This window comes from Prionailurus bengalensis, chromosome D1, assembly GCF_016509475.1.
Source record: "Prionailurus bengalensis isolate Pbe53 chromosome D1, Fcat_Pben_1.1_paternal_pri, whole genome shotgun sequence".
In the NCBI taxonomy this organism is placed as follows: domain Eukaryota; kingdom Metazoa; phylum Chordata; class Mammalia; order Carnivora; family Felidae; genus Prionailurus; species Prionailurus bengalensis.
Genome location: NC_057346.1, coordinates 104,558,476 through 104,580,809, shown reverse-complemented (window position 1 = coordinate 104,580,809; position 22,334 = coordinate 104,558,476). Strand labels below are relative to the sequence as shown.

The following is a 22,334-nucleotide window of genomic DNA, read 5'->3' as shown; positions in this document are numbered from 1 at the left end:
TGTTTGCCGGTGGTTGGGGGTGTTGGGAGGGATCAACTAAGGGACAATACAACAGAAGTTTGGGGGTGACAAAACTACTGTGCTTTGTGATTGTGGTAGATCCATGAGTCCGTGCATTTCTCAAAATTCAGAGGACTGACTGTATACCGAAGAGTGAATGTTACTGGATGTGAAATAGAAATCAAACTTAAAAATAATTTCTCAAGATGTTTTTGGCATCTGTACGGATTATTAAAACATTTTAAGTTGGCTATGAGCTAATTTTCTCTTCTCTCTCTCTCTCCTTTTTTTTTTTTTAACTATTTCCTTAATTAGGAAATGCCTACAGTGTCTGTATTAGAATATGCCCTGCCTCAGAGGCCCCCACAGGGCCCAGAAGATGATCGGGACCTTTCTGAGCGTGCTTTGCCGCGGCGGTCCACGTCACCTGTCATCGGGAGCCCTCCTGTTAGAGCCGTCCCCATAGGCACCCCACCTAAGCAGATGGCTGTACCCAGCTTCAGCCAACAGGTACCTCTCATTAACAGGCACTCAGCCCAGGATATTGGGAATCTGGGCAAAATTATTTGGGAAAATGGCGATGCTGGGAGGAGGGTGGACGTTTGGGGTAGGCATTAGAGTAGAAAGAGAAGTAGCCAATTAGAGGAGAAGTTAGTTCAAACAAGAGACACATTCCCTAATGCCCTTTCCTGGTGCTGCTCCTGGTGCTGCTGCCTATTAAGTGGGGGAGAAAAAGGGTAGTTAAGCACATTTAGCATCTATATCCTTTTCAGAGTGTTTTGCTGGCTGCCCAAAACATTGGCAGAGAGGTAACTGAAAGCTGGGGGGAGTGGGAACACACAGCATTGTCCACATCCCTTTTTACCTTTAAGATATCCCTGCTTTCCCTAGAGCCTGTGCAGTCCTGTTCCATAGACTTTCCTCCACCTGAAACCAGCAGCTGAAAAGGAAGGCCAATTTGGAAGGTATGGGGGGAGGGTGGTGTTGGTATGGCCTAGTTAGGCTCAGTATCCTATGAAACGGTGGAGTCACAATGTATCACAAAAGAGCTGAGCATGGCGGCCATATCACAGGGGCTTCAGAATAGGACTTAGTTAATCCTCCAGCTTTCTTATCATTCCTTCTCCCTCGCTGCTACCAAAATATATCCTCTTGGAGAGAATTTGCAAGTCAGAATATCTGCTGGTACCTCCCTCAGATAGCATGGAAGGGTGGGGATAACTGGAGAATTAGCTAAATCTTCTTCAGTTGCAAGTGGCACGTTGCTTGATGTTTATGAGAGGAAGTAACCAAAGGTTCTTCTGTGAACCCACAGCCATAGCGATTTGCTTAGAAGTAGGGCTTTGCATTAAGTTCGCGTGTCTACCGGTACTTGAGGGGAGGGGGTGTAGGTGGAGGAAAAACTGACTTCATTGAGTGTAGTTGTGTATATGTTTGTCCTGATAGATCCTGTGTCCGAAGCCTGTCCATGTCCGGCCCCCGATGCCACCGCGCTATCCTGCTCCCTACAGTGAGAGGGCGTCCCCAAACCAGCTCTGCAGTGTCCCGGTATGTCATTCTACAATCTCGTGAAAGCACGCAGCATGTAGTTTCTGAGCGCTACTCATATATAGGCAGCTCCTAAATAATGCAAGCTTTTCATAATCTCCGTGCTTGAATTTCTAGATCTTACGGTCCCCAGGTAAATAGACCTGGTTCATCGCGTTGTTTCCTACCTGAACTTTTTTGTATCTTTGAAAGTCCAACTCGGCCTGGCCTGCTATTTCAGTCCCTATCCTTTTTCAAAGTCACTTCCTTTTTCAAGTTACATGAGTGTCGTGCTTCATGATTTCTTTTATTTTTATTTTTATTTTTATTTTTTTTATAAATTTTTTTTTTTTTTTTTTTTTTTTTTTTTTTTTTTTTTTTTTGGAGACAGAGACAGACCATGAGCAGGGGAGGAGCAGAGTCCAAAGCAGAGTCACAAATTCACAGAATCCAAAGCAGGCTCCAGGCTCTGAGCTGTCAGCAGAGAGCCCGATGCAGGGCTCGAACTCACAGACCGTGAGATCATGACCTGAGCCAAAGTCGGATGCCCAACCGACTGAGCCACCAGGCGCCCCTTTATTTTTATTTTTAATGTTTGTTTATTTTTTTATTTTAATTTTTTTACATTTATTTATTTTTGAGAAACAGACAAAAGCACGAGCGGGGGAGGGGCAGAGAGAGGAGACACAGAATCTGAAGCAGGCTCTAGGCTGTGAGCAAGCGGTCAGCACAGAGCCTGATGCGGGGCTCGAGCCCATGAACTGTGAGATCATGACCTGAGCTGAAGTCGGAAGCTCACCTGACTGAGCCACCCAGGCGCCCCTAATGTTTGTTTATTTTTGAGAGAGACAGAGCATGAGTGGGGGAGGGGCAGAGAGAGAGGGAGACACAGAATCCGAAGCGGCTCCAGGCTCTGAGTGTCAGCACAGAGCCCCACCTGGGGTTCCAACTCATGTATTGCAAGATCATGACCTGAGCTGAAGTCTGATGCTTGACCAGCTGAGCCACCCAGCTGCCCCATCGTGCTTTCTGATTTCTAGCATTGCTTTCTTTTGTATTCCTTCCATGGGTAGCTTGACTATACAGTTTGAGCATTTTTATATCCAAGTTTATTCAACATTCCTACCGAATTCTTTGTTATATTGATTTACCTGTTTCGCAGAAAGCATATAACTTTGTCTTTTTTTTTTCCCCCTTAGAACTCTTCCCTGCTGGGTCACCCTTTCCCTCCTAGTGTTCCTCCTGTCCTCAGCCCCCTCCAGAGAGCACAGCTTCTGGGAGGAGCACAGGTAAGGCTATGATTAGCCCAGCTCACGAAGAGCTCTCTTACTTTCTTGACATTCACTAGATGATGTCCCTCTTTGCCATTAATCAGTCTCTACTGCCTCCCAATTTTCCCTACACTTTATTCAAATAAAGTTATTGATGGAAATCGTAGTCACTTTTGTAAAAGCAAGAGGACTTGCTGATGAACTAAATCTGAGATCTTGTCCCTCTTTCTAGCTGCCGCCTGGACGGATGTCTCCCAGCCAGTTTGCACGGGTTCCTGGATTTGTTGGTAGCCCGCTTGCCGCCATGAATCCCAAGTTGCTGCAAGGGCGAGTGGGGCAGGTGCTGCCCCCAGCGCCGGGCTTCCGTGCCTTCTTTAGTGCTGCACCCCCCGCCCCACCGCCTCCCCAGCAGCACTCCCCCGGCCCAGGGCCTCACCTGCAAAACCTAAGGTGTGCAAACACAGGCCACTGTTTACCTGTCATAGTCATTGAGGCTTAGTGTTACAATACAGAGGCCTCACGATGGTTGCAAGGGGTGGGTTTTGAGATGTTCTTGTATCCTCAACTTGCCAAACACAGAAATGTTTGACAGCCTCCAGGCATTCTTCCAAATTAGCATTTCCCTAAAGTCACATGCTTCCTGTGTATATTTGCACCTTGCTGGTTAATCACCTCTTTTATTTCTTCTAACCTCTCTCAGGTCTCACTTTATATCCATTTTACAAACACTCGGACATACGCACAAAGTGCTTATGGCTTAACAAGAATTACCGTATGTTAAAGAACAGAGATACAATACAGATGCTAATCTGAGTGCTAGCTAGGTTGCTCACTTCTGCTCTGGTTTTATAACAGGGGTTCAAGTTCCTGCTTCTAGGGAAATTATGTTTTATTACATACTGTATCATATCAGGATTCCTCAGAGAAACAATCTTTAAGATATATACACACGCGTATGTATGTGTGTGTGTGTGTGTGTGTGTATATATATATATATATATATATATATATATATACACACACACACACACACACGCGTGTGTATATATATATATACATATATATATGTATATATGTATATACGTGTATATCTTCATAAAGAAAAGATTTTAAGGAATGGCTAAGGAAATCCATAGAGCAGGCCAGCAGAGTGGAAATTCAGATAAGAGTTGAATTTGCAGTTGAGTCTGAAATTTGTAGGACAGGCTGGCAGGTTAGAAACTCAGGCAGTTCACTAACTTAGATTTAAATATAATTAAAAAATTACAAAACAAAAACTCAGGCAGGACTTCTGTGTTCCCAGTCTTGAGGCAAAATTCCTTCTTGTCTGGGAAATACCAGTTTTGCTCTTAATGCCTTCAACTGGTTGGGGGAGGCCCACCCACATTTTCAAAGGTCATCTTTTTTCTTAATTAAGGTTTTTAAGTATTTTGAGAGAATGTGTGAGCAGGGTAGGGAAAGAGAGAGAAGGAAAGAGATAAACCCAAGCCAGCTCCACACTGACAGTGCAGAGCCCAACATGGGGTTCGACCCACAGAACTGCAAGATTGTGATTGGAGCTGAAATCAAGTCGGATGCTTAACCAACTAAGCCACTCAGACGCCCCCTGCTGATTAATTCTTAATTAATCACATCTACAAAATACTTTCATAGCAACATCTAGATTAGTGTGTGACCAGAAAACAGCTGGGTACCATAGCCTGTAGCCAAGTTGACATAAATTGATAGTCACACATATATTTTCTTCTTTTTCTTTCTTTCTTTCTTTCTTTCTTTCTTTCTTTCTTTCTTTCTTTTTTTTTTTTTTTTTAATTTTTTTTTTCAACGTTTATTTATTTTTGGGACAGAGAGAGACAGAGCATGAACGGGGGAGGGGCAGAGAGAGAGGGAGACACAGAATCGGAAACAGGCTCCAGGCTCTGAGCCATCAGCCCAGAGCCTGACGCGGGGCTCGAACTCCCGGACCGCGAGATCGTGACCTGGCTGAAGTCGGACGCTTAACCGACTGCGCCACCCAGGCGCCCCATCTTTCTTTTTTTTTTTTTTGGCAGCAATTATTTGTTTGCTTGTTTTATTTTTGGTGTGGAGTGCTAGGGGGCTATTTTATTTTTTTAATTTAATTTATTTTTTAGTTTACATCCAAGTTAGCATATAGTGCAATAATGATTTCAGGAGTAGATTCCAGTGGTTCATCCCCCGTGTTTAATATCCAGTGCTCATTCCAACAAGTGTCTTCCTTAATCACATATATTTTCAATGTCTCTCCCAAAGATTCGAAAATAAGCACATTAAATCTTTTAAGAGACTTCTGTTAACAGGAGTGAGAAGAAAAATAGTTACACTGTTTACTGCTAATTCACTCAAATTTTATGATCCTCTTCTTAGGAGTTGAGAATTAATCTCTGTAGAAGACATGTAAAAACACAGTTGTCTTTTCCTTCTGAAAGATCTGAGAATAGACTTGAACATTCCCTTGGGTGGACATGTATGAAGTTACCCTGTACTGACAACATTCTCTAAAATGTCAAGTCATCAGAACAGTAGAATTGGAAACCTTTCCCTTTTTTCTCAGGTCTCAGGCCCCGATGTTTAGACCAGACACAACTCACCTCCATCCCCAGCACCGTCGGCTCTTGCATCAGAGGCAGCAGCAGAACAGAAAGTAAGTACTCATCCTGCTCCTTTGTGGTTTTTTAACTCAGCTTGTAGTTTTGACAGTGCTACTAATTTTCTGTTTATTTATTTTAGAACGAGTGGAGGAGGGACAGAGGGAGGGAGGGAGGGAGGGAGAATCCCAAGCAGGCTGTCCACGTCCAGCATGGAGCCTGATATGGGGTGGAACCCACGAACCATGAGATCATGACCTGAGCCAAAATTGGTCGCTTAACCAACCAAGCCACCCAGGCATCCCCATCAGAAACACAATTTAGATCTGATTTTTTTTTTTTTTTTTTTAGTCATTTTATACTCCTTACCAAGTTCTTACCATACTCTTAACTACCTTTTGTTTATAATCTCAGCTCAGAGGTAACTTTGAAGCATAATGGCGAGCCTTAACTTCAGTCTTCAGTAAAACCAAGTCACTCTATTTTTGCCTGTAATTTAATCTCACTCACAAATATAACTGTGTATTTATATAGGCAGCCCTGGCTGTAGAGCAGACACTGTGGTAGGTTTTGAGGATTAAAAGAAAAACAGGACATGTCAGAGTCCTGACTTCACAGACCTGGTGCTCTATGATCATTCATATACAGAAAATAAGAAAAGTAAACATAACTTTGAGGTTTCTTTAACCTTCAGTTTTGTGGTTCTGTTTGTGTAATTCCTTCTCACTTTCAAAGAAGCTCTAGGATACTTTCAGCAGGGGAAAAAAATAGAGGCTCTTAAAATAAGACATGAAAAGGGCACACCTTAAAGGAAAAGATCAATACATTTGACTGTGTGAAAATATGAAACTTGTAGTGCCTGTAGTTAACAGTATGGTTTTACATGCTTGAGATTTGTTAAGAGGGTGGATCTCATTCATGTGGAATGTCTTGCCACCAAATAACAACAACAACAACAAAAAACAAACAAACAAAAAAAAACAGTGGGAGATCCAGGAACCCTGGTGGGTATCGGATACATCTGTTACCCCACGTGTGGTGATGGTGTCGAAAGGGTTCGCGCGTGTCCAAATGTACAAAATTATAGACGTTAAATACGCACAGTTGTGTATCAGTCATACCTTAGTAAAGCTGATATGATTTCGCTCATATGTGGAATTTAAGAAACAAAACAAACGAACAGAGGAAAAAAGAGACAGACTCAGAATTCTAGAAAACAGACTGGTGGTGTCCAGAGGGGAGGTGGGCCGGGGGAAGTAGAGGATGGGGATTAAGGAGAGCACTTGTCGTGACGAGCACAGAGTAACACGTGGAACTGTTGAACATCGTATCAGACACCCGAAAGTTAAAAACAAAAGATTTCAAGCCCATTTATAATCAGGAAAACACATTAAAATTAGATAACCATTTTACATCATCAGATAAGCAAAATTTGAAATGTCTCAACACTCGTTGTTGGCAAGAATGTTGGTTTTACAGCCTCTTGTGAGAGAATTTGGTAGTAAATAATAAGGTTGAAAATGTGGATACACTACAACCTAGCAGTTCTCCTTTTTGGTATACACTGGGGTATGCTGTCGACATGGTTACATATGAAGAAGGTGATGTTGAATTAGAAGAAACTTACCCAGTACCATTTATGTAAAACTTAAAGGCACAGAGAATAATACTGTATAATATTTAAAGATGGACACACAAGCAGTAAGTCTTAAAAACATTTCAGGGAGAGTTCTCACCACGTCAGGATGGTGGTTCCTCTGGGAAGGGAGGGAAGCTGGAAACTAGGGTCCAGACGGGGTTCAAGAGGGCCTTCAACTGTGAATGTTGTGACAGTATGTTACTTAAATGTTCCTGCGTAAAACTCTATAGAGCTTCTTAGTTAGAACTAAGCACAGTCTGTCCCCTTTTCAACCGGGAGAGCCTCTCACTATTCACTAAAAGGTTTCTATATATGCAAGTTTGGGCAATTTTTTTTTCCCCACTAAGTCTTGGTGGTGGATAAGTGAATGTTTATTGTGGGCTTTTCTCTATATTTGAAGTATTTCATGATTTTCAACAAGTTAAAAAAGAAGTGTATAGACTGGGAGTCAGTTGGCCTGTGTTTCACATCTCCTTGGCCTCAGTTTGTTGTCTTCAGTGGAGAAAATAAAACTCCCCACTTGTTAGGGTTCTTGTAGGGCTTAAGCAGAAGGCCACGGGTGAGAGGGCTTAGCACATGGTGAGGCACTCCGATCTCCGTTACTTCCCTCAGTGTGTGTTGCGTAGCTCTTTCTTCTCAGATTCCGGCAAGACTCAGTTCTCCCTTTTTAACAAAAGCAAAGTGGCATCTTTTTTTTTTTTTTAACTTGGCCTGGTTTGTTCCCATACTGTTATGAGACCCAAGGAATGCCCTGACTTGGAGTGAATGAGCCCTATGTTTGTTTCTCAGTCAGCATCGGAGTCTTAACGGTGCGGGAGATAGAGGAAGTCACCGCAGCAGCCATCAGGACCATCTCCGAAAGGACCCCTACGCCAACCTCATGCTGCAGCGAGAGAAAGACTGGGTCTCTAAAATCCAGATGATGCAGCTACAGAGCACTGACCCCTACCTGGATGATTTTTATTACCAGGTAAGTGACCGACCAGTCCCTCACTCTGACGAAGGCACTTGTGGAAGTCTGGTAGACTTAAATACTGACAAATTTCTCTTTGGAGGTAGTTTTCAGGGGGTTAGGAACTACCTAAACATATTCTGTCCTCTTTTCAAGCAGGAGAGCCTCTCAGTATTCACTAAAAGGTTCCTGTATATGCTTTTAATTTCTTACAGAGGCTGTCACACCCAATGTCTTGAAATAGTTCTTTCAGTTAAGGATATTGACAGTCTGGACGCCTGGATGGCTTAGTTGGTTAAGCATCTGACTCTTTTTCTTTTTTTCCAATGTTTAATTTGAGAGAGGGAGACAGAGGATCCAAAGCAGGCTCTGTGCTGACAACAGAGAGCCCGACGTGGGGCTTGAACCCACAAACTGCAAGGTCGTGACCTGAGCTGAAGTTGGATGCACAACTGACTGAGCCACCCAGGCGTCCCTAAGCGTCAGGCTCTTGATTTCAGCTCAGGTCATGATCCCAGGGTCGTGGGATTAAGCCCCATGTCAGGGCTCTGCACTGACAGCACAGAGCCTGCTTGTGATTTTCTGCCTCCCTTTCTCTCTCAAAAATAAATAAACGTAAAAAACAAGAATTTTGGCAGCCTGCGGTGCCTGAGCAGCTCAGTTGGTTGAGTGTCTGACTCTTGATTTCAGCTCATGATCCCAGGGTCATGGGAACAAGCCCTACGTGGGGGCTCTGCACTGAGTTTGGAGCCTGCTTAAGATCTCTCTCTCCCCCTCTACTACTCTCCTCTGCTTTCTCCCTCCCTCTCTTTCTCAAAAAATTAAAAACTAAATAAAGTTAAATCAAACTTTATAAAGAAGGTATTGGAGGTCTAAAGATATTTCCATTGATAATTGGCTTTTCTGAAGGCTGGGACTTTTTGAGAAGGAAACATCTAGCGGTCTAGCAAAAATTAAAGATCAATACACCTAAAGAGTTCAGGTTGTTAACTGCCGCTGGCATAATTATGTAAAGAGCAGCCAAACTCTGGGCTTGTGTTGCAACTGAAATCACCTTCTCGTGTGATAGAATTACTTTGAAAAACTGGAGAAACTGTCAGCTGCTGAAGAAGTGCAAGGTGAAGGCCCTAAAAAGGAGCGTACCAAGCTCATTACCCCTCAGGTGGCCAAACTGGAGCACGCCTATAAGCCAGGTAAGTCCTTATCCCTCGGTCCGTATTAGAAGACATTTGACATGCTGCTGATACGATAAAATATAAACAGCCGTGTAGATGGCTGGATATAGGGCTGTTCGAAACTCATTCATCAAGGACTGTTGTCCTTACGTGCAGAGGGCAGCCTTTTCTGCAGCATGGCGTGAGTGGTTCAGCAGATGCACTTGTAAATCCTTTAAGACTTGAGATTCCGTAACTTTTTCAAATGTGTTATAATTTCTGCTATCCCTATATAATAAAAGGGAAATACTTCAGAGTGTCATTATTATTAACAACCCCAAAATGGGAAAAGATCGATTTTAATAAGAAATCACGTTAGATATGTAGGTTTTTGTATCAAATTGTTAGGCTGTGAGGAAAGACCAGAGAACATAAAGGTCTTTGGAAGCGACCCACCTGCACTGCTGACTTCCTTTTTGGAAATGTTTTGTCTTTGCAGTGCAGTTTGAGGGCTCTCTGGGAAAGCTCACTGTCTCTAGTGTGAATAATCCCCGAAAGATGATCGATGCTGTTGTGACATCTCGGAGTGAGGATGACGTAAGTGTCAGCAGAATTGTGCGGGTCGTCACTGCTGTTCTGGAGGTCATTGTGGAATGGACTCATGCATAATGGAGTCTGTTGTTGTCTAACTAGGAGCGTCCTACCTGCCATGTCCTGGCTTTCTGGTTTCCTGCACAGGGGCTGAGATCTAACACCTTCACCTCTAAGGCAGCCAGGCAGGACAGGGGGTGGCAGGAGTCTTTAACCTGGGTAACTGGCTGCAAACAGCATCAGCTATCTAGTGCAGTTCTTAAGATTACCATTTTCTATGTGCTCTTAAGATTTTCCTGGGATTATCTTCATCTTTACTGTATCCTACCATTACCTTTTGCCCGTCTGTAAATTCAGTTTAATCATTTGTGTGGTTTAGTTCATTCAGTTCTGTGACCTTTGTCCAGTTAGTGTTGTTTTAGATTATTAACTTTGGAAGAGTTAGGATTCTCTGACGGTATTGTCACAAATGGAACTATATGTACACACTTAGGAGGTTATTTTTAACAGAGGTAAACAGTTCGCACTGAATAGTCTTGTCTTTTTTTAGGAGACGAAAGAAAAACAGGTTCGGGACAAGAGACGAAAAACCCTGGTCATAATTGAGAAAGTAAGTTTTAAAATCTGTTGCTGTCGTTAGTTTCAAACACGGAACTCGCAAATGTGTGTGTTCGCGAGAAGTGAAAAGTAGGGAGTGGTGTCCTGTGATTGCAGTTAATGAATATATTCTTCTTACACACCTGCTGTGTACCCGAGCGCACTAGAAAAGAGTGTGCTGCACCTCACAGAAAGAACACTGCTACTATCAGAAGTACCGGGATTTGTTCACACTTGTTCAGTTAACCGCTAAGTGTTTTAGTTAGGTCACCTTCTAAGAAAATGGGAATAAAAATTATGTGGTTCCACCTGTGAATCAATGTAGTTAATTAAGTCAGTCCACATGTATTTACTGGGTACGCCCTGGGTGCTGGGCACTGGGCTGGATGCTAAGAACAGAGTAAGTAGAACCATGTAGGCAATTAAGTCGTGAAGTGTAAACCACCCTGTTGCAACACCATGGCATGACCCGCCTGCAATTCACATCTTCTCCATTTCTAGCTGAGCCTGTGACTTGAGGCAAGGTGCTTAACCTTTCTGTGCTGTGCTCGTTTTCTTCATCTATAAAAATGGAGCTGGTAATAGTCTCTCTCTCACTGGGCTGTGGAGAATATTTGGTGAAAGGGTACGTGCAAAGTGCCTAGCACAGTGCCTGGTATCCAGTAGTAAAGTGATTGCTGTGTTTATTAATATGGGGCATCACTTGGAGCAGTGATAAACATCATTTATGTTAGAATGCCGTTCTTGCTGCTGTAACATTGGCAAAGTGTGCAGTCATTCACTATGGATACCTCCTGGGTTAGAGGTCACGGAGGGACAGCAGAGGGGCGCCTGGGTGGCTCAGTCAGTTTAAGCAGCCGACTTCGGCTCAGGTCATGATTTCACGGTCCGTGAGTTCGAGCCCTGCGTCGATCTCTGCTGACAGCTCAGAGCCTGGAGCCTGTTTCAGATTCTGTGTCTCCCTCTCTCTGACCCTCCCCCGTTCATGCTCTGTCTCTCTCTCTCTGTCTCAAAAATACATAAATGTTAAAAAAAAAATTTTTTTTTTTAAAACTAAAGGAGGGACAGCAGACAGGAATTCTTTAAGTTACTGCACTATGTTTTTCTGGATTTAAAAGAGCACCTTTTTCCTCTCAGTCTTACTACAATTTGTTTTCAGTCTTCTGTCTTTACGTGGGGGTCCTAAACTGTGAAACTGTTTATCTAATACTCTGATCCTGACCCAGCATGCTGTGGCCTGCTTTGTGTTTCACTCAGACCTATAGTTTACTCCTTGATGTGGAGGATTATGAAAGGCGGTATCTCCTAAGTCTAGAAGAAGAGCGACCTGCCCTGGCGGATGAAAGAAAGCACAAAATTTGTTGCATGTATGACAACTTAAGGGGGAAATTGCCTGGACAAGAGAGGTAAGAATTGTACACTTGGAGGGACACATGAGGCCAGCTGGAGTCCTCACTCGGCTCACCTGAGCTTTCCACATTTCTGTATTTTGGCTGACCTTCCTTACCATCTCAGGAAGCTCAGAGTGTATCCTTCCAGCCTGACTCAAATGCCATGTCATATAAAGCATTTCATAATCCTTCCCAGCCAGGAAAAAATCTCTTTATTCTGGATTCATATATTCAACACCCGTCTATTCACTGTCTGCTGGGCACTGGAGACGTAGTGGGGAACATGGTTTGGTTTCTATGAGCCTACGAATTGTACTTGCTTTATGCTTTATTTTAGCATGTTCATGCTTGTAATCTTTGTGTATTATCTTTTCTACTGAGATGAAAAGTATAGACGTTTATATTTATACTTCCTTGGGATTTCCATAGAATACGCACATGCTATGGAAGGCAGTCAGTCTTCCAGTGGGGCCTAAGCTCCTTAATATATCTATTTTTCTGTATCTGTCTCTTCTGCCCAGGATCTTGCTAACAGTAACTGTTTTATAAACCCTAAGTGTGTGTTTGATGAATGCAAGAGGACTCTGTCCTGATAACTCCATTTCCCTTTGCTCATTGAAGAGAATTGATGATTCTTCTAAGCCAGGACATACACAAACCAGAACATAAGAATAAGTACCTTCTTTTCAGCACACCTTTTCTGGAGTTGTGTTGACAAGCAACTGGTTGAATAAATGTGGGTTTGTCCATAGTTGGGAATGTTAGGCAGTCATCAAATCGATGTAACTGAAGTATATTTATTGACATGGAAAAATGTCACAAGAATTTGTTGAGTGAAAAAAGTAACAAAGTCATATGAATTCTATGGAGTCATTTTTTAATGAAAAAACATACAGCAAAAAGGTTCTTAAAAAATGATAACAGTACTAATAAAATTAACTCTGAAATGAATGCTTTTATATCCTTTTTGCTTACGTAGGTTTTCAGATTTTGCTGTATTATCATGTTGTTTGTAAAGTTACATAAACATAAAGGAAATTAATGCCTGTAGTTCGACCGCGTCTTTTTAACATACATTTGTGTAGTGATGATTTTCTATGCTTGTGAAACTTGAAAAATTACTTTTTATTATTTGGTTGAGAGTTGGAGAAGTAGTTCTGTTTTGTGGCACAGGTCATTTTAGGGTAAAAATGAGTACAGTGTATTTGTTCAGTAACATGTAAGCGGAGAAGAAGGGCGTCTTGCACTGTTCTTGCTGACCTAAGTTAGCATTTCCTTCCCCTGCAGGCCAAGTGATGACCACTTTGTACAGATCATGTGTATCCGAAAAGGGAAGAGAATGGTTGCCCGTATTCTTCCTTTCCTCTCCACAGAGCAAGCAGCTGACATTCTCATGACAACAGCCAGGAATCTCCCTTTCCTTATCAAGAAGGATGCCCAAGATGAGGTGATGATCCCCCATGTGGGACTTCTTTCCTTTGGTTGATAAGAGCTCTAGAATCCAAATTGCTTCTCCTCTCCTCTCCCCTTTTCTGTAGTTTTGTCTAACCTTTGGCAGTAGGATTTGATTATTTAAAGCAAAACTTTACTCCAGGCCTATATTCTTGATCCCATTTTTTTCCTCCCAACAGAGTAAGTTCCTAAACTGAGGAAAGCAAAAAATCCCATTTTATAAGCCATACAGAGAAAGACAGATACCATATGGTTTCACTCTTATGTGGATCCTGAGAAACTTAACAGAAACCCATGGGGGAGGGGAAGGAAAAAAAAAAAAAAGAGGTTAGAGTGGGAGAGAGCCAAAGCATAAGAGACTGTTAAAAACTGAGAACAAACTGAGGGTTGATGGGGGGGTGGGAGGGTGGGAGGGTGGGGAGGGTGGGTGATGGGTATTGAGGAGGGCACCTTTTGGGATGAGCACTGGGTGTTGTATGGAAACCAATTTGACAATAAATTTTATATATTGAAAAAAAAATCCCATTTTATTTGATGCAGTTGCAAAACTGTGTTGCGTATCAGAATTTCTTAGGAAGCAGATAATTTAGCTCTACTCCAAACATGCTGAACCAGAATTTACAGAAGAAAGATCAGGGCTTTTGTATCTATAACGAGAGTCCCCAGGTAAATCTGGTGCTCATGAAAATTTGCACTTACGGTCTTGGTTACTTTGCTAGATATAAAGCATCACTCATTGGCTGTTATCAAGACTGAACGTTCGCCTGTAGCCTTAGTTGAATGGTATCCCACAGGAATCAAGCCAGTGCTTATAACTAATAATTGTCACGATCTAAACTAGGCTGGAATTTGCAGCACTTGGGTGGCTCAGTCGGTTAAGCATCCCACTTCAGCTCAGGTCATGATCTCGCGGTTCATGGGTTCAAGCCCTGTGTCAGGCTCTGTACTGATGGCTCAGAGCCTGGACCCTGCTTCAGATTGTCTCCTTCTCTCTCTGCCCCTCCCCCCGCTCGCACTGTCTCTCTCCTCAAAAAATGAACGAACATTAAAAATTTAAACTAGTCTGGAATTTGAAACATGATTTTGAAGTTTAGAAGCTAACTGTTGGTAAGAAAGAGTTGCTCTTTCTTGTTCTTGTCGTAACACTCAAAAGATTAACAATATTTAGAATAGTCTTAAGTTCAGAGCAAGAAATTGATAAAGGCAGCATAAAGGGAAATCATTACCAAGTGTGAGGTTCAGAATGTTAGAATTTATGAGAGTGAGCCTGTTACAATAGACTGTGAGTTGATTAAGAACAATCTGGTGTTGGTCCACAGAAAACATGATGCCAGGATACCCTGTAAGTGGTATGGCATGAAAGAGTTGAACATTACTTCTCCTGAAGTAATAATAATAACTCCTTCTGAGTTGAAAAATTCCTTGTGAAGTTGTAGCACCTATAGAAGAAAGTAATGCCAAGTGGAGCCTTCATCAAGAACAGTGAAGTGGGATGAGACAGACACATTTTTTAAGGATTTCAGGAAGGAAAAATGGAGTGAAGTTTAAGGAGTTGAGGTTTATCTTCGAAAAAGCAAGACTAAAGCAACAGCTCCCTTGACAGCTTATAGATTGTTCTAGGCTGTGAGGCGGGCACTCAATCTTAGAGTAACTCATTAGTGGAGACAAGTTTGGGAGAGCTTTATTCATTCAGTAAATATTGAACGTCTTTGTGAACCAGGCACTATTTTGGGTCCCAGAAATACGGCACCTAGAGCTAGGTGCTGGGAGCTAGGAATTCAAAGATGCTTGCTTGAGTGGAGGTACCTGCTGAGCAGGAAAACTTGGTTAACTGCAGAGGTGGAGTTTTTACCTATATGCACTAGAGTCCTAGGCCACTTTTCCAAATACCATTTCTTGAAGTAATAACTAGCAGGTCCGCAGCACAAAATATACAAGGTAATCCTGGAATATCTCATGCCAGAAAGTAAGGAAGCTAAAAGATTACTGGGGTCCCATGTAAAATTGCACAAACCAAACCGAAGGGGCTCCTGTTGGCCAAAAATGGGATAATTTGCATCAGAAAGAAAAAGTACGGCAATGGATTGAAATATATTAAAGATTTTTCATTCAATGAGTTCATAATGATACCAAAAAATATATTAATCACCTTCAGAGATTGCTAGGCCATCCAGAACTCATTATTCTGAGAATGGGTAAACTTTGAAAGAGAATCAAACCTTTATCTTGCCTTTCCATCACAACCAAGTATCACAGTAACCAGAAAGTTGATAACAGAAGGTTCTTCATAGAAGAATTTCAGCTAATAAATGCAAAAGAAAGGATGAAATTAGAAGATCACCGCTTTACAACCCCTAACAACATAGCCAGTCAGTCTGGACAGCAGTGCCTACTGGTGCAAAAGGCATTAGATAACAGGTGGATGGGAAACTTTACAGTGGTTGGGGCAGGAGCAGACATCTGATCACTAAGGGGCGGGGGGGGGGGGGGCCCACACACTGTGCTTCTTAACATGATGCAGAAGAAGGCACACAAGTTTTCTTGCCCTCGTCTTCCCACCCCCCTCCAGGGAACTTAAACCTGATTTAATCAAACCTCTGATTCTAACCATTGGTTTTTACGGGAAAGACAGAGGCTAGTAGAAGCTGTTAAGTGACCTCACAGAGATACAAGTAGCCAAATCCAAACTATGGGACAGATAACTCAGTGTCTTCAACAACTAAATAACAAGACAAGACGGGCAGTGGGCAAAGGACCTATTCACAGATTTTTCTTTTTTCTTTTCTTTTCCTTTTCTTTCCCTTTCCTTTCCCTTTCCTTCTTTTGAGAACACAAGCAATGGAGGGACCACAGAGCCCGATTGAGGGCTCAAACTCGAGCCCATGAGATCATGATCTGAGCCAGAATCAATAGTCAGACCCTCCTGAGCCACCAAGGTGCCCCCCGTTCACAGATTTTAAAAGCCTTACCAGCCAGATGCAATGTGTGGGTCTTGTTGGAATCATGATTAGAATAAGTCAACTGCTAAAAGACATTTTTGAGACAAGTGAAGAAATTTGAATTTGGAGGAGATTTAATTTTGTTAGGTGCCGTAATACAGCAAGAGGTCTTGTTAGAGATCCAAAGTAGAGTATTCACGGATGAAATGATTTAGGAGAAACATAGACTGGCAGGATGCTGATGATTTATTGTTGAAACTGGGTGATGGGTACACAGACATCATCATACATTTGTTCACTTTTATGTATGATTAAAGCTGCTTTTGTTGTTAAAGCTGTGTTTATTTAGACTAGTAGATCACAAATTGTCTACTTTTTTTTTTTAATATTTTTATTTATTTTTGAGACAGAGTGTGAGTGGGGGAGGGGCAGAGCGAGAGGGAGACACAGAATCCGAAGCAGGCTCCAGGCTCTGAGCTGTCAGCACAGAGCCCAATGCGGGGCTCGAACTCACGGACAGTGAAATTGTGACCTGGGCTGAAGTCAGATGCTCAACCAACTGAGCCACCCAGGCACCCCACAGATAGTCTACTCTTGAACGCCACCCTTGAATGCCGTCTGAAGTAACACCAGCCATCGTTTTTTATACCGTGGACACTGAGTGCTGGGAGCACCCTTGATTTCCTTACCTGTGTTAGAACCTAGTTTTATTGGTAGCACTGTATTTTCACCTTCCAGTCTGGGCCTTGGGGCGGAACGGAGGGAACGACTCAACGGCCTTGGATTCTGGTTGTCTCTGTTAGCTATGTCACTGTGAACACCGAGCCCCCCCCCCCCCTTTTTTTTTCTCATACCAAGGCCCTTTTCATTTAGCTTGTCTAATCTGTGAAAATTGGATTATCATTTCTCCATTTCCTCACTGAGCTTTTATAAAGATCAAACAAGATCCAGTGAAGTCTGAAAGTACTTCTGGGTAGTTCTGAGGACTCGGGATCTCCCTGTCTCCCAGTGCTTCTCAGGGTATAATGAAAGTGCCCATATACTTGTGACTCCCCACTGAGCCTTAGCTCCCTGAAGGTCTGTCCTGTTTACCATTTCATTTTAACCCACGCGGCCAGACACACCGTAGGCATTTCAGTCAGTATTTGTGGAGTGAATTAAAACACTGATGTCTTCTCATGAATCTTGCTCTTTGAGAAGTGATTTTACACCCTTGGTTCACACAAGTCCTGTTTCCTGCGCAAATTGAGTTTTAAAAAGTTCTCAGTAGACACCTCCGAATCCATTGTTAAGACCCAGCAGTACCTGCTAGACTCGTCAACCCTTTTTTGTTACAACTTGCCTGAGGCCGTTTGAGCGCACAGCTGAGCACCCCCATCCGGTCCGCGCCCACTGACACCCCAGTGGCCAGGATGTAATGCTTTTCTCTGTTTTCTGTAGGTGCTGCCATGCTTACTGAGTCCCTTCTCCCTCCTGCTCTATCACCTTCCATCAGTGACTGTCACCAGCCTTCTGCAACAGCTAATGAACCTACCTCAGAGCGCAGCCGCGCCAGCGCCCTCTAACCCTCACCTCGCTGCTGTGCTCCAGAACAAGGTGCCCTTGCCCTCCTGTGTCCCTGAACTTTGCCAGCCTTCTAGATTTGAGTTGTAGATACAAATAGTGGCTGCTGTAGCTGTGGCAACTTGTAAAAGAAAGGCTTCTTTCAGTCGGAAGTTACATTGAGCTCCTGGTGACAGAGGCTAGGAAGGACGAAGGTTTCAGCAAAATAGGGTTTTCTGTATCTCACGTGGAACAGCTTTCGTGTGGTGTCCACGTTGCCCTCAGGGACACAGGCTCCTTTGGTTTGCCTTCTCTGCAGCCTTAGCACTGGCTGCCGTGCTGGTGACCCTCAGGCTCTGTGCCGGTTGTTGAATTCAAGGCTCCACTTTGCATCAGGAAGAGAGGTGCGTGCAGAGGGGCCAAACGGTGGATATCTGCCGTCTGTCTGCCTTGTCTGGACCTGTTCCAGGAGTTCTAACCAGCAGCTTAACCTCAGTGGCCAGGTTCAACTCACCTGCCACACGTCACTGCAGAGAAGCCTGGAAAACATCTCTCAGTTCACAGCGGTGTGACCTCAGATAAAATCAGAGTTCTCACATGGGGACGAGAACGTACTGGGTCAGTAATCCACACTCTCGGTCGTGAGACTAAATAGTAGAAGACATCCCATTTCATGTTTCATTTACATCAGTTTGACGATCCAGAGACGTGCAAAGGAAGCATAACAGATGAGAAGACGTGAGCTCTCAGCAGGTTTCCATTCCTTGCCTGCCATTTTCTAGGCTTGTGACACCAAACAGATGATTTTGCTTTGCCGAACCCATTTCCTGACCTGGAAGTGGAAGTGACGAGGTCGATTCCAGGGCTGTCCTGTTACTCAGATGAGTACACCGCTGTGACCTTCAGTGGCATGCCTTTCCACAGTGGGCATGTGTGCTGGCAGAGAGAGAAAGTAGTATCAAGGCCTCTATCTCCCTTGCACCTGAAAACCCGCCAAAGAGTGACTGAGGGCGGTACATCCGGGGCCGAGAGGTGACAGTGCTTCGGGGGCCAGAAGATGGGGATTCTGGAGGGATACCTTATAGGCCTTCCACGTTATTCAGTCTATGAGTTTAAAGTTGATAAAGGCGATAGAAAACCACGAAGTCAGACAAGAGGTTATATGTGTAGCCCAATGTCGTTTTCCTGACGGTGACACAAAGGTTGTCCTCTGTGAGGTAAACTCAGAAAGGTGGGATTCCCTTCAGATCCAGTATAGCTATGACTTCTACATTTAACTTTGTACCACTCGTCCCCATTTGTATTTCCTTCTGTGCCTCTTCAGACCACACGTCCACCGGATAAAACCAATCTAATGAAACAAATCTTTAACCTCAAAGCACGTTGTTAGATTAGAAACATGGATGTATCGTGTATCCTTTTTCTGTTTTTAACATCTCGTCTAAGCCTTTATATGTCCAGTAGGTGTATCCTTTGTTAAGGAAAGTTTTTACAGAGATTTAAGGAAATCCCTTCACATCCTGATCATTTCGGTTACCAGTTACCAGTCGTAACATCTTTTTTCTTAGTTCAAAATCTCGTAATCTGTGTAGTGTTTTTCCTTACGTTTGCTGTGAACTTTAATTTTCTGTATCCAAGTTTGTCTTTGATTTTCTTTTTTAATGTTTCCATTGTAGCGAAAAGGAGAAAATCTAACTTCATATTTTCCGTGGCAGGGAAACTAGCTTCTCCTGTCACGGTGGGGTGGGCGAGCAGAGAGGGACTTCCCCTCTCGTGGAGCATGCCTGTTGCTGCTCTGCCGGAAGTAGAGTCGGGAGGACTCGGCCTCCCAGTTCACGGTTGTCTCACGTTTGCCCCATTTCGCAGCACTGCGGTGGGGTCCTTTTGATCTGGTGCCGTTCCCCATCTAGCACTGGGATCCCTTCGGTGGTGGTGGAGGACGGATGCGGTGCTGATTTTGAGTCCCTCTGTCTCCTCTTGTAGTTTGGCCTGTCACTGCTCCTCGTCATCCTGAGCCGTGGGGAAGACCTACAGAGTTCAGAGCCTGCTACAGAATCCACACAGAACAACCAGTGGTCAGTCGGGGTTGGGTTTCTCCTTTCAGTCTTTTCAGAATAATCTTTTATTCTTTTTCTTATACTGTCCTTATCGGTTCTCACCGGGTTACCTTTCAGGACAGAGGTGATGTTCATGGCGACCCGAGAACTTCTGCGGATTCCCCAAGCAGCTCTGGCCAAGCCAATCTCAATACCGACAAACCTGGTATCCCTCTTTTCTCGCTATGTTGACCGACAGAAACTGAACTTGCTGGAAACAAAGCTGCAGTAAGTTTGAAACAGGAGAGTTCTGCATCTTTCTAAAGTTGGCACTTTAGAAGTCCCGAGGAGAGGAGGTCAGGGGCCTAGGACTGAATGTAGTGGAAGACAGTAGAGACTCGTATCAAATCTCTAAGCATCTGCCAGAGACCGGGCCCCGTACCGGGAGCAGCAGCACCCTCAGAGCTCACTAAGGGTAGAGAGAGGTTGTGGGTGTTCTGTTAACGAGAATTCTAACAAGGGTGTGACTTTGATGCAAAAGATTGCCTTCTGTTTTAACTCGTTTACACAAGTTTCCTTTTTCTCTTTCTTTATACCCATAGGCTAGTTCAGGGGATACGATAAAAGATCTCCAAATGTGTCCTGTACCTCCTTTTGGCTGCCACCTGCACTGCCGCCATCACAATGGAGTGTTTTTAAATGAGGGAGGGAAGGTAGCTTATTCCCCAAAGCGTCTTGTGGGACTGATTCCTGTTGGCAGGGGTCGTCTCTGAATGCCAGGTATTTTTCCCCACTGCTCTGTGAAATTTGGCTGGGTGACCCTTCTGGTTTCTTCTTACCTTCTGTGTTACAATTCTGCATGTCCTGCTGTCCCTCAAGTCTTCTCAATTGTGCATTTTCTTTGCCCTAGAGACACAAATATAATCTCTCCCTTTGTCCCACCACCACCGCTCCAGGTCACAGTAGACTGTAGCCTGCCAGAGGGTTCCTTCCCTCATCCTATCAAAGTCTTCTTTCGTTGCCCCATATTAATACGACTATAGGAGAACCAATTAAGTAGAAACCAATATATACATACATGTGCGCACGCCCCCTCTGCACGCGTTCGTGTGGTCTCCAGAGGATCCGTAAAGAAAGTTTTAGATTGAGAAATACGTAGTTGACACGTCCCTCCTCTAAAAACAAACCAGCTGATGTATTTTTAATCTGTTTCTAGGTCCATCCTGTAATTAATTTGGTGGGTTCTACTTGTTTTAATATAAACGCAGGGTATGCAGCACGTTAATAAAATCAGAACTCTTAATTGGCTGACACCCAGCTCTAGGCTGAGAAGTCCTGTCTCTCGTCCCCGCTGTACTTCCTCGGTGTCTGTCCACCTCAGTGAAAACGTACACGGTTAAGCCCTTTTCCGGCTACAACGGCAGCGCCCCGGGGCCTGTCCCCTCTACGACCTGCAGGGTTGCCCCCGATGAACCGGACGAGAGCCTGCTTCCGCAGCGTAGCGTTTGCACACTCGCTCTGTCTTCCTGAGACAATTTCAGTAAGCCATGCTTTTACTTCCCTCGTCCCCATTCTGATTTGGTGTCGGGGGTAGCCACCTCCAGCGGTAGCCACGGAAGCGGAGTTCGGCTTGCTTTGCTCTGCGGGCTCCTCCACGCCACGGACACACCTGCTGTCCTTCCCCCTTCACCTCCAGGCCCCCGCTCTCAGGCAGCCAGGGGCCTGGCTCTGCGTCCCGGCAGGGACAGCCCCCCGCGGTCCTTTGCACCTGTCCCTGTCCCGCGCAGCAGCCACACAGGATGAGGGGTTTGATCCCGAGTGATCTCAGCCCTCAAGGCAGTTAAATCAGAGCCTGTTTCTCATGACTGTCCTGATACGCTTTTTGCTCTTCTCACCTTTTCAAATGTTAGTGAGGGAACAGGTTATGATATTTAAAGAGAATCAACATTTTGCACATACATGTATTGTACAACCAGAAAGCCCTCCGTTGTAACCGGCTGTCCTCACTCTCCATCTGTCTGTCCCCGTTCCGTAGCCCCGGCCCCACCAGCTGCTCCGCGGTGACATGACCTAGCTTCCTTCTGCCCTCACCTACTGACTGTTTCCACCATGCGCCTCTCCTCCCTTCCCCTCACAACTGATCAAGTGAATACTTGACTATTATTTCTTCCTTTCTGTGCTTTCTCTTTTTTGTTTGGTTCTAATTAATAAAAATTAAAGTTTCTAAATTTACATTTTTATAGGGTATTGTAAATAAAAACAAATTGTATACTTGAAAAACCGTGTGCCTGCATTTCTGCTTCGTGTTACTTCTTGTCTGAATTTGTACGATTTCACCTGTGTCTCCGGCCCATTGAGATGGACTGGCAAAGCTCTCGGTGTTGGGGACCGGTGAGGATTTTCCCTGTTAAATGTTGTAAGGGACACAGAGCAAAGAGCTTATGTTTACGTGGTAACTTATCTTGAAAAACCTAGGTGCTTTGAGTCCTCCCCCGCGCACCCATTCACTACAAGCCAAGGTTCTGCGCTGTAGTAGGCACACCAGCAGGCACACCAGCCCGTCTGCATCCTGTGACTTCCGGAGGCTCCGTGTAGCCAAGTTTGGCCTAAAGCTGCCGCGGCCGTTAGCTCTTACAT

The 22,334-nt window shown here is 44.0% G+C and overlaps 1 protein-coding gene across 1 annotated transcript in view; it reads left to right on the top strand.

Annotated features, from left to right (window-relative positions):
• The window catches only part of PATL1 (PAT1 homolog 1, processing body mRNA decay factor), a 32,506-nt gene extending 10,577 nt beyond the window's left edge, over window positions 1-21,929 (top strand). The window contains exons 5-19 of the mRNA XM_043581217.1: window positions 316-510; window positions 1,447-1,548; window positions 2,727-2,816; window positions 3,031-3,248; window positions 5,371-5,460; window positions 7,833-8,013; window positions 9,065-9,188; window positions 9,649-9,746; window positions 10,291-10,350; window positions 11,595-11,743; window positions 13,016-13,175; window positions 17,560-17,715; window positions 19,645-19,736; window positions 19,836-19,985; window positions 20,300-21,929. Coding sequence (XP_043437152.1) covers window positions 316-510; window positions 1,447-1,548; window positions 2,727-2,816; window positions 3,031-3,248; window positions 5,371-5,460; window positions 7,833-8,013; window positions 9,065-9,188; window positions 9,649-9,746; window positions 10,291-10,350; window positions 11,595-11,743; window positions 13,016-13,175; window positions 17,560-17,715; window positions 19,645-19,736; window positions 19,836-19,985; window positions 20,300-20,321 — 1,887 coding nt within the window. The 3' untranslated portion in view covers window positions 20,322-21,929. The remainder of the gene's footprint in view (window positions 1-315; window positions 511-1,446; window positions 1,549-2,726; window positions 2,817-3,030; window positions 3,249-5,370; window positions 5,461-7,832; window positions 8,014-9,064; window positions 9,189-9,648; window positions 9,747-10,290; window positions 10,351-11,594; window positions 11,744-13,015; window positions 13,176-17,559; window positions 17,716-19,644; window positions 19,737-19,835; window positions 19,986-20,299) is intronic.
• Window positions 21,930-22,334: the final 405 nt, after the last annotated feature.